This window comes from Ailuropoda melanoleuca, chromosome 13, assembly GCF_002007445.2.
Source record: "Ailuropoda melanoleuca isolate Jingjing chromosome 13, ASM200744v2, whole genome shotgun sequence".
Classification (NCBI taxonomy): domain Eukaryota; kingdom Metazoa; phylum Chordata; class Mammalia; order Carnivora; family Ursidae; genus Ailuropoda; species Ailuropoda melanoleuca.
In genome coordinates this window covers 37237009-37251552 of record NC_048230.1, presented here as the reverse complement: position 1 = coordinate 37251552, position 14544 = coordinate 37237009, and the positions used below count along the sequence as shown (strand labels likewise).

General features: G+C 51.2%; 1 protein-coding gene across 1 annotated transcript; it reads right to left on the bottom strand.

Annotated features, from left to right (window-relative positions):
- Positions 1-4122: 4122 nt before the first annotated feature.
- On the bottom strand, positions 4123-8302 carry SOX9 (SRY-box transcription factor 9). The gene is given in 4 exon segments (XM_019804528.2): positions 4123-5262; positions 5264-5618; positions 6210-6463; positions 7492-8302. Coding segments are annotated over 4 exon segments (1533 nt in total). The 5' UTR covers positions 7923-8302; the 3' UTR covers positions 4123-4769.
- Positions 8303-14544: the final 6242 nt, after the last annotated feature.

Genomic DNA, 14544 nt, shown 5'->3' with positions numbered 1-14544 from the left:
GTACGATGTAGGGTTGCCGTTCAGTCAGAGGACCATGTACCAGGCACTGGCGAGAATAGAAATGAAAGTACCTTGTATCCTCTGATGTCACGGTTGGCTGTCCAATAGCCCTGGTCTTGGGCAGACCGAGGTTTTGTGGGGCCTGGAGCTTATCTAGTTCTGTGCGTGTGCGTGTGCGTGTGTGTGTGTGTGTGTGTGTGTGTGGATATACACTTTTAAAACACGAGATTAAGTACAGGACCTTACAAGGAGTCTGTGCAAGTGACCAGGCCCGAGGCTTATGCTTACCTAGCATCCCCGGTAAACCTCTCTCTGCTGTAATGGTAGCTCACCAATTTAGTTAATTTACAAAGTAGCCCAGCAGCGCCTCAGAAATGTTCAGTGTGGGGCACCTGGGTGGCTTAGTCATTGAGTGTCTGCCTTCGGCTCAGGTCATGATCAGAGGGTCCTGGGATCGAGTCCCACATTGGGCTCCCCCAGGGGGGAGCCTGCTTCTCCCTCTCCCTCTCTTCCCCTGGTTGTGTTCCCTTTCTCTCTGTCTCTCTCTCTGTCAAATAAATAAATAAAATCTTAAAAAAAAAAAAGAAATGTTCAGTGTGGAAATCAGGGAAAAGAAGGAGTCGGATGGAGTTCAGGTGGGAAAGCCAAACACACAACGCAAGCTAATTCGTAAGTGCCATTTTGCCCAAAGGACTGATTCTAAGTGAGGTGTTTATTCCCTAATGTTTATTCCCTTTTGTTTAAAAAAAAAAAAAAGCCCTTTTTGTTGAGATAGTTTTTTTAAAAACAGGTTTTATTGTGAATGCAAATAAACAAAATAACCCTGGATCTAATTATAAGCTTTTTCTGTTCTGGAGGATTCTTTCCTAGGTTTTCAATACGTGTCTTGTTGTCAGGGTGATAAGCTCTGCGTTTCTAGATTGAGAATAAAAATTCCTCTAAAATATTTTACAATCTGGTGGTGCCGGGCTTTGCCTCGATCGGGTGCACGGAGGTGGGTGGGATTCCGAGGAATTCTCTGCCTGTGCTCCACTGTCTCTTGTGTTTTCCTGCGTATAAGAACCAGCCTGTGAACACCCCGTTTACTGTTTACGTTTTATGACTGTGCAGTAGGAGTCCTGTGCGGACTGGAAGATTTGGAAGCAGTCAGGTGCCAGACTGCTTCTTGCTAAAAACCGCTCTAATAACATCCCTGTTACAAGAGGAGAGATTATAAATGTTCTTAACAAAAGGGGAAACAAGGCACAGGAAAGTAAGCAACTTGCCCTACCCGATTATACCCGAACGAAACCTTCTAGCTCTAAGAAGGTCTGTGGAAGGTCACACACTGAGGAGAAGAGCATATTTCTAGAAGAGAAAACAATCTTGCAAACATTATGGATTTGGTGGGGAACGGGTGGTCAGGACTGGGTTTTATGTGTTGAGTTTAACAGATAAGGGGATTTGGGTGAATAAGGGTGGATAAGAATTGGTGAGCACCACAGACACTTTTAAAAGGACTTTGTGAGTGTTGGCAAGGGGAAAAACAATAGAGATTTTGTAAGAATGGAGGCTAGACTCTGAGCCTAAGCCAACGGGCGCTGTGTCACAAACCAGCAACAGAATGTGACGTTTGGGGGTGCTGGGGGCAGGGCCAGATGTGCACGGTGCCCCGCAGATCACAGGCCCTCAATCGATGTTGAAGGAATTTGCAAAGGAGGCCGTGCACTAATGTTGTCTCGATTTGATAACTACCATTTTCCTGGTTGCCATGATCCTGGTGTGGGACCCAAGCCAGGAATCCAAAAAAGCAAAAACAGACGATGTGGCGTAATACCAGAGAGTCTGGATACCGGTGAAGACTGTTGGAGACAGGGGCCTAGGAGTCAAATCAGCCTGAGGTGACAAGAGACTGCCTCCTTTAGAGACACTTACCCCAATCAGTCTGTGGGGGGTGGGGTGGGGGGTGTCTCTGTGTGGGGGTGGGAGGGAAGGAGTGATTTCATCTGTTTAATGAAAAATGACCTGGACGTTTCTCTGATCCTGGAAACTCCCATCTCACCCAGGCCAAGAAAAACAGGATTAGGTCTTATTACTTCTACCAAGGCTTTGCATCTTCTCAGAATGAGTTAAACGGGGAGGGAACAGCAAAATAAGGTAATCTCATTCCATTGTCCCAGCAGATAGACCAGGAAGGCTCTGAATCAGGTATAATGGGTTAATAGAACAGACTTCCCTCAGGTTGTCTTTGAAACTTTTCTTTTGGCTTCTTCTGTCTTTTAAAGGACACCCCTCGTTGGTATGTGTTCATGGTAATAGAAAGTTTGCTAGATTGAATTCAGGCAGGCAATCACCCCCTCTGGCATTTTATCTACTGACAAGCTACTGACTTTAGGTCTAATATTCCCCTCTGAGTTCCATAGGGAAACAGCTTTTGCCCTGAAGCATGAGGCTGTTAATACCACAACAAACATTTTGCCTGAGCGAGCAACTACTGACATGTAATTGTCTAGGTGACCTAACAGGGTGACACTTTCCAAGATTTTTCCACGTAGATTTTTGGGGACAATCTTTTCACCACTGCCAGTTTTGGGATAGTCCAAAGTGCAACATAAAAAAAAAAAGAAAACATCACAGAGATCAGTATATAACAATCTCTTCTGTTCCTCGGTTCTTCAAATCATCCTCTGAAGGGGAAAATGCTGTGAATAAGCCAGTCCATGGGGCCATTTTCTTTTTAATGCAATGTATATTTATTGTAAACAATAATATACAAAAAAAAGAATGAAAGAAAAAAGGAAAGATGAGTTTCACAGAGAGAACAAAAGGTTTGGGGGGAAACAAGCAAAACAAACAGAACACAAACACAAACCAAACCTTACCTAAGGACAAAATATGATTTAAATGCCAGGTTTCTTAAGTTACAGAAGTATTTTTTTAAAGATCTGCTTTTATACAGAAATTGAAAGATGCCATATTATAAGAGTGCTTTAAGATTTTATTCTACTGACTTCTAAAACTGTTAATATATCTTTTTTTAAATAAAAAAAAAAAGTTTGCTGTCTTTTTTAAAAAGCAATCCTCGAACTCTCCAGCCACAGAAGGAATTAAGAATTCAGGTCTCTCGGTGGGCTGATCCCCTCTGCCTTTCCTCCTTCTCTCCAAGAGAAGGTGTAGGGGACTCTCCATGACCCATGCTAGCCTTGTTTTGTGTCACAACACACACACACACACACACACACACACACACAGACACACACACAAATTTAGGCAGCCCAAATATCTGTGGCAGAAAAACACTGAAAATGACTCAGTGATACACTACATTTGCAACCTCTCATTTATACAAAAAGAGAAACAAGTTTCCAGTTTGTTTTCAACAAAACAACAAAGAAAAAAAAAGGACAGACAAAAAGGCATGTATATTATACAAATCTAGGACAAGAAATCCAAAGAAACTTGCTTTTAATAATAATAAAAAAGATTAAAGAGATAAATAAAAAAAAAACTGGTTACAGTTAAGAACATAATTTAACAGATGACCATACCCTTTGAGGAAGGCTCCAACAACCTATTTTAAAGAAGGTAAAATTAAAAAAAAATTTTTTTTAAAAGAGAAAGATTTTTTTTTAACGAAAACCTCTCCTTACAAAATAAATAATTTTAGCACGTGGAATGTCTTGAAGGTTCACTGCTGGTGTTTGGAGAGGCACAGGTGACAGCGTAAGGGAGAGGGTTCTAGCATCTGTGTCCCACATGGGGCTCCAGCAGGCAACCAGGGGGCAGTGTGCTGGGGCACTTACTGGCTGCTGAAACATTCCCAGAACAGTTTTCATCTCCTTTGCTTGGTTTTCACTTCTTTCTTAAGATTGTAACAATCAAGCAAATGCGGAAGGAAATGCACTAACACAGAGCACAAGTATTTTCCAGCAGCATGGTTTTAAGGCTCAAGGTATTTTCTCTTGTTTAAAAAATATATATATGATAAAGCTTACCAAATGCTTCTCTAGACTATGGTTTACTTCCATATTTGCAAAATAAGGCTTTTACTTTTCTCTCTAAGGCAGCTCCTCCTTGAATCAGAAAGCCTGAGGAATTAAGCAAAGCTAACCCCCAAAACTGATCACATCACACAAATTTGTGTTTTTTTTTATGTTAATACAACAACGCACACTTTTTTTTTTGTTTTTTGTTTTTTGCTTTTTTTTTTTGTAAGAGAAATCTCATCTGTACAAAAATACTCTGGTTGCAGGAAAAGCTAGGGCACACTGTTCAACTAAGTAGTTTAGCTGTTGGAAAAATAAGAGCATTTAATTTCTTTATCTAAAAATATGTATAAATCCCCTCAAAACGGTAATGAATCATACACAGTACATACTAAAAATATTTAAAATAGAGAATATTCCTCACAGAGGACTTTTTTCTTTAATTACTGCTAAAAAATAATTACAAAGTCCAAACAGGCAGAGAGATCGAGCAAATTGGTCACACGATGATTCTCCATTATCCTCCATGCTTGCTTTGAAGAAAGTGTCCAAGTTCGGTTTCTCAGCGATTCCGCCGGTCCATCTGGCCACGAGCGGCCTGGCCACTTATTTGCAACAAGGTGGTAATGCGTTTGGATAGCTAATGTTTCTGTCTTGGAATCTGGGTACGAGTTGCCTTTAGCTTAAATGTCTTTTAAGGAAAAAGAAAAAAAAAATGTCCCAAGGAAATTCTGGTCGGTTCTTTCTTTCTTCGGTTCTTTTTGGGGTTATCACGGTCATCATCACCCTTTGTGCAAGGCCTGCTCAAGGTCTGGTGAGCTGCGTGTAGACCGGCTGTTCCCAGTGCTGGGGGCTATGGGTCTGCGGGATGGAAGGGACGCCGGAGGTGTCGGCGATGGGGGTGTACATGGGCCGCTGCGCGGGGTTCATGTAAGTGAACGTGGAGTAGAGGCCGGAGCCCTGGCCCGCCGCGTGGCTGTAGTAGGAGCCCGAGTTCTGGTGGTCCGTGTAGTCATACTGCGAGCGGGTGATGGGCGGGTACGAGGGGCTGTAGTGCGGGAGGTTGAACGGGCTGTAGGCGATCTGCTGCGGCGAGTGCTGCTGCTGCTCGCTGTAGTGGCTGGGGCTCAGCTGCTCGGTCTTGATGTGCGTTCGCTGGGACTGGCCCGGCTCGCTGCTCAGCGTGGTCAGCGTGTGCGCCGGCTGCGGCTGCGGGGGCGCCGGCTGTGGCTGCTGGGGCGCCGGCTGCGGCTGCGGGGGCGCCTGCGGGGCCTGCGGGGGTTGCGGGGGGCTGCTGCGGGGGCGGCGGCGGCGGCGCCTGCTGCTTGGACATCCACACGTGGCCCGCGCCCGCCGGGGTCGCCGCCGTGCTGCTGATGCCGTAGCTGCCCGTATAGGTGACCTGGCCGTGGGTGGCCGGCACCCCCGGGTGGCCGTTGGGCGGCAGGTACTGGTCGAATTCGTTGACGTCGAAGGTCTCGATGTTGGAGATGACGTCGCTGCTCAGCTCGCCGATGTCCACGTCGCGGAAGTCGATGGGGGGCTGTCGGCCCCCCTCTGGCAGGGGGCGCCCCTCGCGCTTCAGGTCAGCCTTGCCCGGCTGCACGTCGGTTTTGGGGGTGGTGGGTGGCGTCGGTGGGCCCTGGGATTGTCCTGCGGGCAATAAAAGAGAAGCAGCGCAGAAAAGTCAACACGGGCAGTGCAGAGGCCCTAATCTTAGGAACCCTCCTGGGACCCTCCCTCCAAGCTAAAGTGTCAGAAGGACCCGCAACCTCGCAGGAGGCGCGCTGCACCCGAGATAAGTCGCCAAATGATTAACCGGCCAGTACACATTCAGCGATCTTCTTTTATGGGGGGAGAGGGGTTCTGAGGTCCGGAGGGTGGGCAGGACCAAATTGCTACTTGTGGAAGAACCCTGTGTGTGCTTCTGGGGTGGCGCAGGGAGAGAAGGAGGAAGTCCTGTAAAGCTGTAAAGGCATTTTACCTCGCAATAATAATTAATCTGCTAGGATGTAGAGATTGAGGGTGTGTGTGTGTGTGTGTGTGTGTGTGTGTGTGTGTGTGTGTGTGTAGGGGCCTCTCGGGGCCCTGGACTGGGAGGGGAGGGGGATTAGGCGCTAGGGGTAGTTCCTCCCTCCCCGGGGAGCGCAAAGTCCCTAAGCGGACCCTACTCGGTGGAGACCTGGGGGTGTGCCAGTGGGCCCCGCGGAAGGCTTAGCCTGGGGCTGTGGCGGGGGGACTCACCCGAGTGCTCCCCGGGGGAGTGCACCTCGCTCATCCCGGAGGAGGAGTGCGGCGAGTCGGCCTGCAGCGCCTTGAAGATGGCGTTGGGGGAGATGTGTGTCTGCTCCGTGGCCTCCTCGGCCTCCGCTTGGCCGTTCTTCACCGACTTCCTCCGCCGCGGCTGGTACTTGTAATCCGGGTGGTCCTTCTTGTGCTGCACGCGCAGCCGCTCCGCCTCCTCCACGAAGGGCCGCTTCTCGCTCTCGTTCAGCAGTCTGGGGGCGGGGGAGGGGGCGCAGAGAGAAACAGAGGGGGTTCTGTGAAACCGGCTGAGCTGTCAGATCAGCGGGAGGGGGAGGTGACCCCGACCACTGGGCTTCTTCGCACACAACCCCTTCCTCCCTCTCCCTGCTTTCCAGCCACTGCTACAGCTCATAATTTTCTTAAAAACGAGAGAGAGCAAGAAAGAAGGAAAGGAGGAAAGAAAGAAAGAAAGAAAAAAAGAGAAAGAAAGAAAGAAAGAAAGAAAGAAAGAAAGAAAGAAAGAAAATAGAAAAAGAAAGGGGGAAAAAGGAAAATAAATCTCGGTTCTTTTAGTCCAACCTGAGCGGTCACTCCACGCCCCGCCCTCGCTCCTTCTATTTTGGAAAACCCTGGAGATGAAAATAGCTCTCCGCTGCTTCGGCTCTAAGTGCCTTTGCTACTGTAGTTATAATGCCCCCCGCCCTCAACACCCTTAGAAGCTTTCCGAAAACCCACTTAATCTGCAAGGAGCTCCTGCAGCCCCCCAACCGTGTCCACCTATTTCCAGCAGCCCCCTCCCCAATTCCTGCCAGGAGTCTCCTCTGGCCTTGATGTCCCCCCCCCCGCTTCCATCCCACCTCCTTGGTTTGTAGGTCTACACAAGAGAGCGCAGTTGGAGCGAGAGAGGGGCAAACTTCACTTCCCACCCAACCCCCAACTTGGGATCGAACTTCACAGCGACGGGAGATAGGGCTGGCAGCCCCCTCCCACCGTGTCTCCCACAAGTCTTCTCCCACCCTCTGGCTCTCTCTGTCCCCTTTCCCTCCCCCCTCCGCCTCCCTCCCTTCCCCCCCAGAGAGCAATCCAAGAACTTTGTCAAACTTTGAGCCAAGTTACACTTCGTCTCCCCCCCCTTCAGCCCCCGCCGCCCCCCCCTCGCCGCCGCCTCCCGCCGGCTCTGGGATCCGCAACTCCCTCCTGCTGGGAGGCGAGGCGCGAGAGAGTGTCCTGGCTAGCGCCCCCCGCCACCGCGGAGCCCACCCTGCCGCGCCGGCCCTACCTCCAGAGCTTGCCCAGCGTCTTGCTGAGTTCGGCGTTGTGCAGGTGCGGGTACTGGTCGGCGAGCTTCCTGCGCGCCGCCTGCGCCCACACCATGAAGGCGTTCATGGGCCTCTTGACGTGCGGCTTGTTCTTGCTCGAGCCGTTGACGCGCACCGGCATGGGTACCAGCGTCCAGTCGTAGCCCTTGAGCACCTGGCTGACCGCCTCGCGGATGCACACGGGGAACTTGTCCTCCTCGCTCTCCTTCTTCAGGTCCGGCTCGCCCTTGGGGAACGTGTTCTCCTGGGGCCGCGTGTTCTCGGTGTCCGAGCCGGAGCCCGAAGGGCAAGGTGAGCCCGCCGAGTCCTCGGACATGGTGGGGCTGGGGGCGCCGGACAGGCCCTTCTCCTGCTCGTCGGTCATCTTCATGAAGGGGTCCAGGAGATTCATACGCGGGCCCGGGGCAGGGGGCGGGTGGCCGGGAAAGGCGAGAAGCCGCGGCGGCTCGGGGACTCGAGGCGCGGGCTCCTCTCCCCTCGGCTGCCCGGACGCGGAGCGAGCGACTCCCGGGGAGACTGGCGCGTCACCCGGCTGCGGCGGCGAGCACTCGGGAAGGCGCGCGGTGGCCAGCCCGCAGCTGCTCGCTCCAAGTGGGGTAAGGCGAGTTGGAGAGGAGAAGGAAGAGGGGAAGAAAGAGAGCAAAAGCGGGGCACTTGCACCCCTTCTCTTCTCCTCCTGCAAAGAAAAGTTCCTGGAGTGAAACTGGCAAGTCGCGGCGCCACTGAAGTTTCCAGTGAGTTTCAAGCTCCGCTCTCAGCTCCGCAGCTCCCAGCCCTGGGGCTCTTTAATAACTACTGCTCCTCACCTTAGAGACGGCCAGCCAATCACAGCACGGCATTTCAGGGGTTGGCAGGCAGCTGATTGGACTGGATTTTGCGGGGAGGAGGATTGTGGCACTGGGCTTGGGTGACGAGAGGGGAGGGGAGGAGCGGGGAGGGGAACGCTGCCTCTGGTTTGGCGTGGGGGGGGGTGCAGCGGGGAAGGCGGGGGACTCGGGACGTCCAAGTGTGTAAGTTTGCCGTACTCTCGTAATGTCAGAAGTTTGGTGCCGTCTCCGCACGAATTTTGCGTGCCTGTGTGTGTATGTGTGTGTGTGTGTGTGCGCGCGCGCGCTCCTGTGTCTGGACTAGGATCTGCCCCCACCCCCAAGCGTTTCTTTTCACTGTTTTCTGCGCGGTCCCGGAGACTTAGCTGGAGTTTGTAGCATTCGAAAAGCAGTCGCTCTTTAACGCGTAGCCCAGTTTATGCTCTTAGAGCCTGCCTCCTCCGAAAGTGCTTAGAAATGGTCTTTTGAAGCAATGTTTTGGTGACTCAACGCCCGCTGTTCCTCTGTAATAATCCATATAAATAGATTAACATGCTCTGGTTCGCTGGGGCTGGTGCGGCTGGTCGGGATTCTGCTGCGCTCTTGCAAAGGGAATCAATGAAAACCAAAGCTAAGTCCCGGCGAAGGCTGGCGGTGGCGGCGGCGGCGGCGGCGGCGGCGCAGTAGCCCTGCGCTCGCGGGAGCCGTCCCGCGCCACAGCGACCTTGAACTCTGACAAGTCCTTCTCCAGCCCCCCAAGCCCCCACCCCGCGACACTGCTCAGTGACAGGCAACTGCTTTGACTTTCTGCTTTTCAGCTCCTGGGCGAGTCCAAACGTCAGCAGGGTTGCTACTGGAAAGAGCTTGCAAACTGCTTTGGCTTTGAGAGATCGAACTTTGCGAATGTGGCCGTCCAGGGCCGAGAGGCTGAGGCCGGTCACTTGGTTTGTAAAAGCCCAAACACATGGGCATCACCGCAGACAAAACACTGCACTTTGGCGGAGTCGTGCAGCTCGCCTGTTTTCGCCCTCCTTTACAAAACACCTGGAGGGGTGACGCTCCTGTCTCCTGACTGTAGTCGGGGTCCTTCTCCGACTCGCAGACGGCTAGGAGTTCTGGGGGAGGGATTGTGGGTGTCTCTGATGTATCTCAAGTGTGATTTGAGTACAACCTTTGTGTTTGCACCAACAGCCTTTAGTGCCCGGTTAGGTATCAGTTCTGGAAGAGAAGAAAAATCCTAGGCTCCTGCGGGTTACATGTCTTCAGAATCACAAATAAACGCACAACCGTGGAAATCTCCTGATTTTAAACTTCCCCCTTTATGGCTCTCCCAGAAGTCCGCTTCGAGTTAAATTATTGTTATGGTGAATCGGCCCGCATCATAGCAAAGACTTGTTCATTTCTAATTTGACATTGCGGACACTATTGCAAGATTTAAAAGAATTTTTCCTGGAAGATTTTTTTTTTTTAAATCTCGTTTTCTCTCATTTTCTTCCGAAGAAGTCGACGTTTCTTATAGGAAAGGGAACTCTTCAGAAGGTAGTAAGTTGCAACTACAGTTAAATACTATTTACTTTTTAAACGAATGTAGCTCCCTCACAGAGGATGTCTATAGTACCCTATAGCTTGTTTACAAGTTTTAGAGACCTCCATACAATAGCCATGTATTCATGGCTCCGTGATTACGCTGGGAAAGTATTAGAACAACATCGTCCTTTCTTAGGAGAAAAGAGTCCCGCGTAGTATCAACTGATTTCTGTGTCGTGGGGAGGGGACATTTGTGGGTATAACTGTGTGATTCGTAGGCACCTGACCCAGGAGGACACTCAGAGACCAGAACTTCGGGCAGAAATTTTAACCAAGGCGTCTGTATTTAGTTGCATTTTATTGTAATTCTCGTGTTGACTGGCTTAAAAGCACTGAAGACTGTGACTTTAAGATATTTTGGAGTTTTTCTCTAAATATTTGTCAAGATAAATACATACACATAAATATATATTTAATGTAATTGTGTTGTAGGAGATATGTAATATAGGGAATTTTAAATCATAAATTTACAGTGTTTTGTACAGTTTCGTTTGATACACTTTGTATTCTTATATCTTGAAAACTGATAAACAATCAGTTGACTTTTAAAGGTGCAATTTTCAGCTGCATCCAGAGAGGGCGCCAAAAGCCCAGAAACTGTTTAACTCACAGAAACTGCAGGAAAGCTATGATGGTGGGGGTGGGGGTGGGGGTGGTGATGAAGATGATGATGGTGATGGTGGGGGGGTGGTGATGAAGATGATGATGATAGTGACAGTGCTGGTAGGGGTGGTGATGAAGATGATGATGGNTTCCTACCGTTTGGATTCACCTCTGGGCAGCCCAATTAGAGGAACTGGGAGGCGTGTGTCTATACGGGTCAAGAAAAGAGGGTTCAAGATGCCTGACGTTTCTAGTCTGCACGAACCCGGGAGATCCGGTCCGGGAGAAGGACCCCTGATCGGTGTGCCAGGACCAGGCCAAGTCTGAGTCGTGGACACCGTTGATTAGTCCTGTATTTCTGTAGGGGCTCCCGTGCCAACTCCCCCCCCCCCCCCTTCGGAGTTCCGTTCGGTGTGAATTTCTCGGGTAGCCCCGACCGCTTCTCCCTGCCCCAGGAAGACGCTCGCGGTCCACGACCAGAGGACCCGTGTCAGAGAAAGCCAGAGGGAAAGGAACCCATTCTCAGTGTTCAGGTTACAGATCGGGAAAGCGAGGCTGTTGGCTCAGTTTTAGCCAGAGCATTCTGCAGAGAGCCAGACGCTTGGGCTCCTCATGCTGGTGGGGGTAAGGAAGGGAAAGGGCGCAGGTCAAAAAAAGCGGCAGGCAACGGAAGGCACTTCACCGGTCTGCGACGTGCATTCCGGTCTCTGCTCTAAGCAAGCGCCGCGAGGTCTGCCTCAGGGAGCGGAGACTTGGAGGTGCAAGCAGATCCCAAGGCGGACCTCGGGAAACCGAGGTCCGGGAGCACCCCTCTCCCCCCTCTTTCAGCGACTGGGGCCGGCGCCGGGTTCAATTTTCCTAGCTTGGGCCGCCAAGTACGCGGGCGCCGAGTCCGGAGCCCAGAGACGCTGGCTTACAGCGAGTTTCGTGGACTCTGTGGGGCGGTGTGAACACACCGCACAGGGGGGTTTTTCCGTCTCCGGACGGAGGTGGAAGGTGTGGCGAATGGGGTTCCCTTTACCTGGGGAATTAGGGAATTAGGGACCATAACCTCCCTCTCCAAAATTTCTGAGCAAAAGTGGGGCGCGTGTCTAAATCCGTTTTCAGCAGGGGCGCATGTCCCAGAAGAATTCGGTTGGGTTGAGCAGCATATCTCAGCCCGGGGCAATGTCCTGTAGAGGTGCTCAGGGAAGTGGATATCCCTTCTCTATGCCAATTTCCGGGGGCCCGGGTCCCTCGAGGTAAAAGACCCCAATTCCTGGCGGGACCCTTGGGTCCCCGCGCTCCCAGCCGCTCCTCGGTAATCCGTACTTTTCACCCGGCTGCGAGCGCGTTTGCCGGTCGCTCTTCAGACCGGACACCGGTTCTCTTTGGGGAGAGGCGGCCGGTAAGCCCCGTCTCAGGACGGGCATGGGACTGGACAACAACAGCACAAGGGAAAAGGAAAATGCCAGGTAGCTTCGTAGGCGCGCAGTAGATATCTGTGGACGGCCGAATCAAGGCGACCTTTGGACATTTTGCCCTAGTGGGTGTGGGACCCATCGCAGGCCTCCAGAGCTCCCAGCAACAGGTCCGTAAACGCACGTGACTGTATAGTCCTCCATGTGGATTTCTCCCCAAAGGGGCGCCCTACTTGGGGAGATTATCCGACATGTGTCACCTAGGACCGTAGAGTCCCGGCATCCCCTGAAACTGTAGGCCAAAAAGGGCTTTCCGTTTTCTTCCCTTTTCTGTTTTCTACCAGAAGGAGGAATGAGGTGGACGGGAGGTGCTGGGTGAGGGAGGCGTGAATCTGCAAAGTGCTCCAGGGTGACCTGGCCGGGTTGTGGGGCCGCGGGCGGCTGTGGCCCAGCGGGGCGCCCCGGGGGTGCGTTCCAGAGCCAAGCGAGAGGCGGGAGGAGCTGGCTCAACCCGGACTGACTAGCAGAGGGGAAGGGGGGGAGGGGGAATGGCAGTGGGAAGTCCCAGTTCCAAAGGGACTGGGCTTCCAAAAGGAATGTGTGTGTGTGTGTGTGTGTGTGTGTGTGTGTGTGTGTTTCCCCCTTCCTTTTCTGAAAATGTCTGTCTTTAGGCAGGGTACAGGGGAGCCAAGCGTCATTCGGATTCCCTCAAAGCATCCCTAGAACGGCCTGGTAATTTCCTTAGGCCAAGTTTTATTTTTTCTCTCTCCAATTTGTCTCTTTTTAAAAATCTCTCAGGCATTTTCACTTGAATGTGCTTTTTGCGTTGCTGATCTAAATATATAAATAAAGTAAGAGTTCAACGCAGCGATGATCCCATTTGCAGCGGTCTCCACCCGTCCACTGGGCTCCCTTCCGCACCAAGAGCTTCCTCCGCAGTTCTCCGGCTCGCACCTGCGCCTCTTCCTCCCCTCGCGTCCCCTTTCGGTTTAGGGGTATTCAGTCCCAGGAAGGACACCGGCAGAAAAGAGCGGAGATTCTCACAACCGTTTTGTGTGATTCTCCCGGGGTGGACTGGCTCTATAGTGGGTACTTCATCTCAGGCTGAAGGGACTATAACCAGCTACTCCCACTAAGACGTCCCTGTAAGGTGGGTTATTACGTCGGATCTTCATTAAGCAGAGAAATTTTTCCATCAAACCACGGAAAAGGGAGAAATGCTATTAGTATACAATTCCAAAAGTAACTGTCAGAATTATAGACGAATTATCTTGTGACTTTCTTGCAAGCCTTTTCTCTCTTACCAGGGCCCTCGTGCTCCCCGGGGAGAACGCATCTTCGGGTTTACTCGAACCTATACATTCACGGGGCCAAAAACCGAGTGCCCTGAAGCTGCGAGCTGGGCTCGGATTTGGAGAAACGTGAGCGCGCAGCTGGGTTGCCTGACTTCGGGTGGGAGGTCCGGTGGCAGTGCGTTCTGCCCAGGGGAATCGGGAGTGCTGAGGCCCTGAAGTCAGCCCCCAACTTTGGAGTTTCCTGGAGAGTGACGTCTTAATGCGGGGGCTCTGTCTGCGGAGGGTTCTTGGATCGTGACGTCACAAAACTACCAGGAGGTTGGCTGATCCCGAGCCAGGGAGAATGGCCCGGGGAGCTTCTTCGGAAAGTGGGGGTTGCAGGGAACGCGGGTACCCGCTGGGATGCCTACCATATCATTGTTTATTTCAAATTAATTTCATGGTGCGCGTTGCTGTCTGCAAGCCTGCGGGAGAGACAGTGTTATTACAGGATTCCATTCCGGGTTTGTTTGAAGGGGAAGCCAGGGCTGTCTCTGGTACTGTCTCAGCTTTGAACAGGCAGATCAAGGAATTTTTCGAAAGCAGGTTCCCCCCCCCCTTCCCTGCATTTCTCCCCTTTTCTCTTTAACATCTTTCTCCCAAGACACTTTCACTGATGTAAAATTGTAAGTGGAGTCTTAAATGCTTTTTTCCCCCTGTTACTTCTCCTCCCCACTTTTTTTCCTTTTAAATGAGAATGACATTTGGCCAGGCAAAGAAGAGAGGGACAGTTTTTTGTTTGTTCCTTTCCCCTCCCTTAAATCTCCAGAAAATCTCACAGCGTTCCTATTACTATCTTTAGAACACAGTGTATTTACATCTTATGCAAAGGGGCAGATTGTTGGTTTTCACACCAAGTCCTAGCACTGGAGCCTCCTTCTCCCCCACTTTCCAGATTGGTTGAAACGCAAGGGAAGGCCCAACAGAGGACAGTCTGGACAAGGTATGGGCTGTTTGCAGAAACGGCCTCCCTTTGGGGTATTCCTAAAGCTCACGAAATTGTCAGCTTGGGTTGGCAGTGGACTGTCTTTTTACACTTGTGTGCCTTAATATCCACGTGCAAAGCAGAGACAAATAAGCAGTTCCTGCTATAAATGAGGGATAAGGTCTCCATAGATTCAATCATCAGAGCATTTATTCTTCTTTAAAAGAGAAGGTAAAGTCTCAGGGGGCCCTAAAGGTAGTCATCTTTCCCTTACCTACTGTCTTAGAGCAATGGAGACATCTCGCAGGGGTGACATGTCTCCCTCAGCAACTAGGAGAAAAGGTGATGTCTGGCTGGG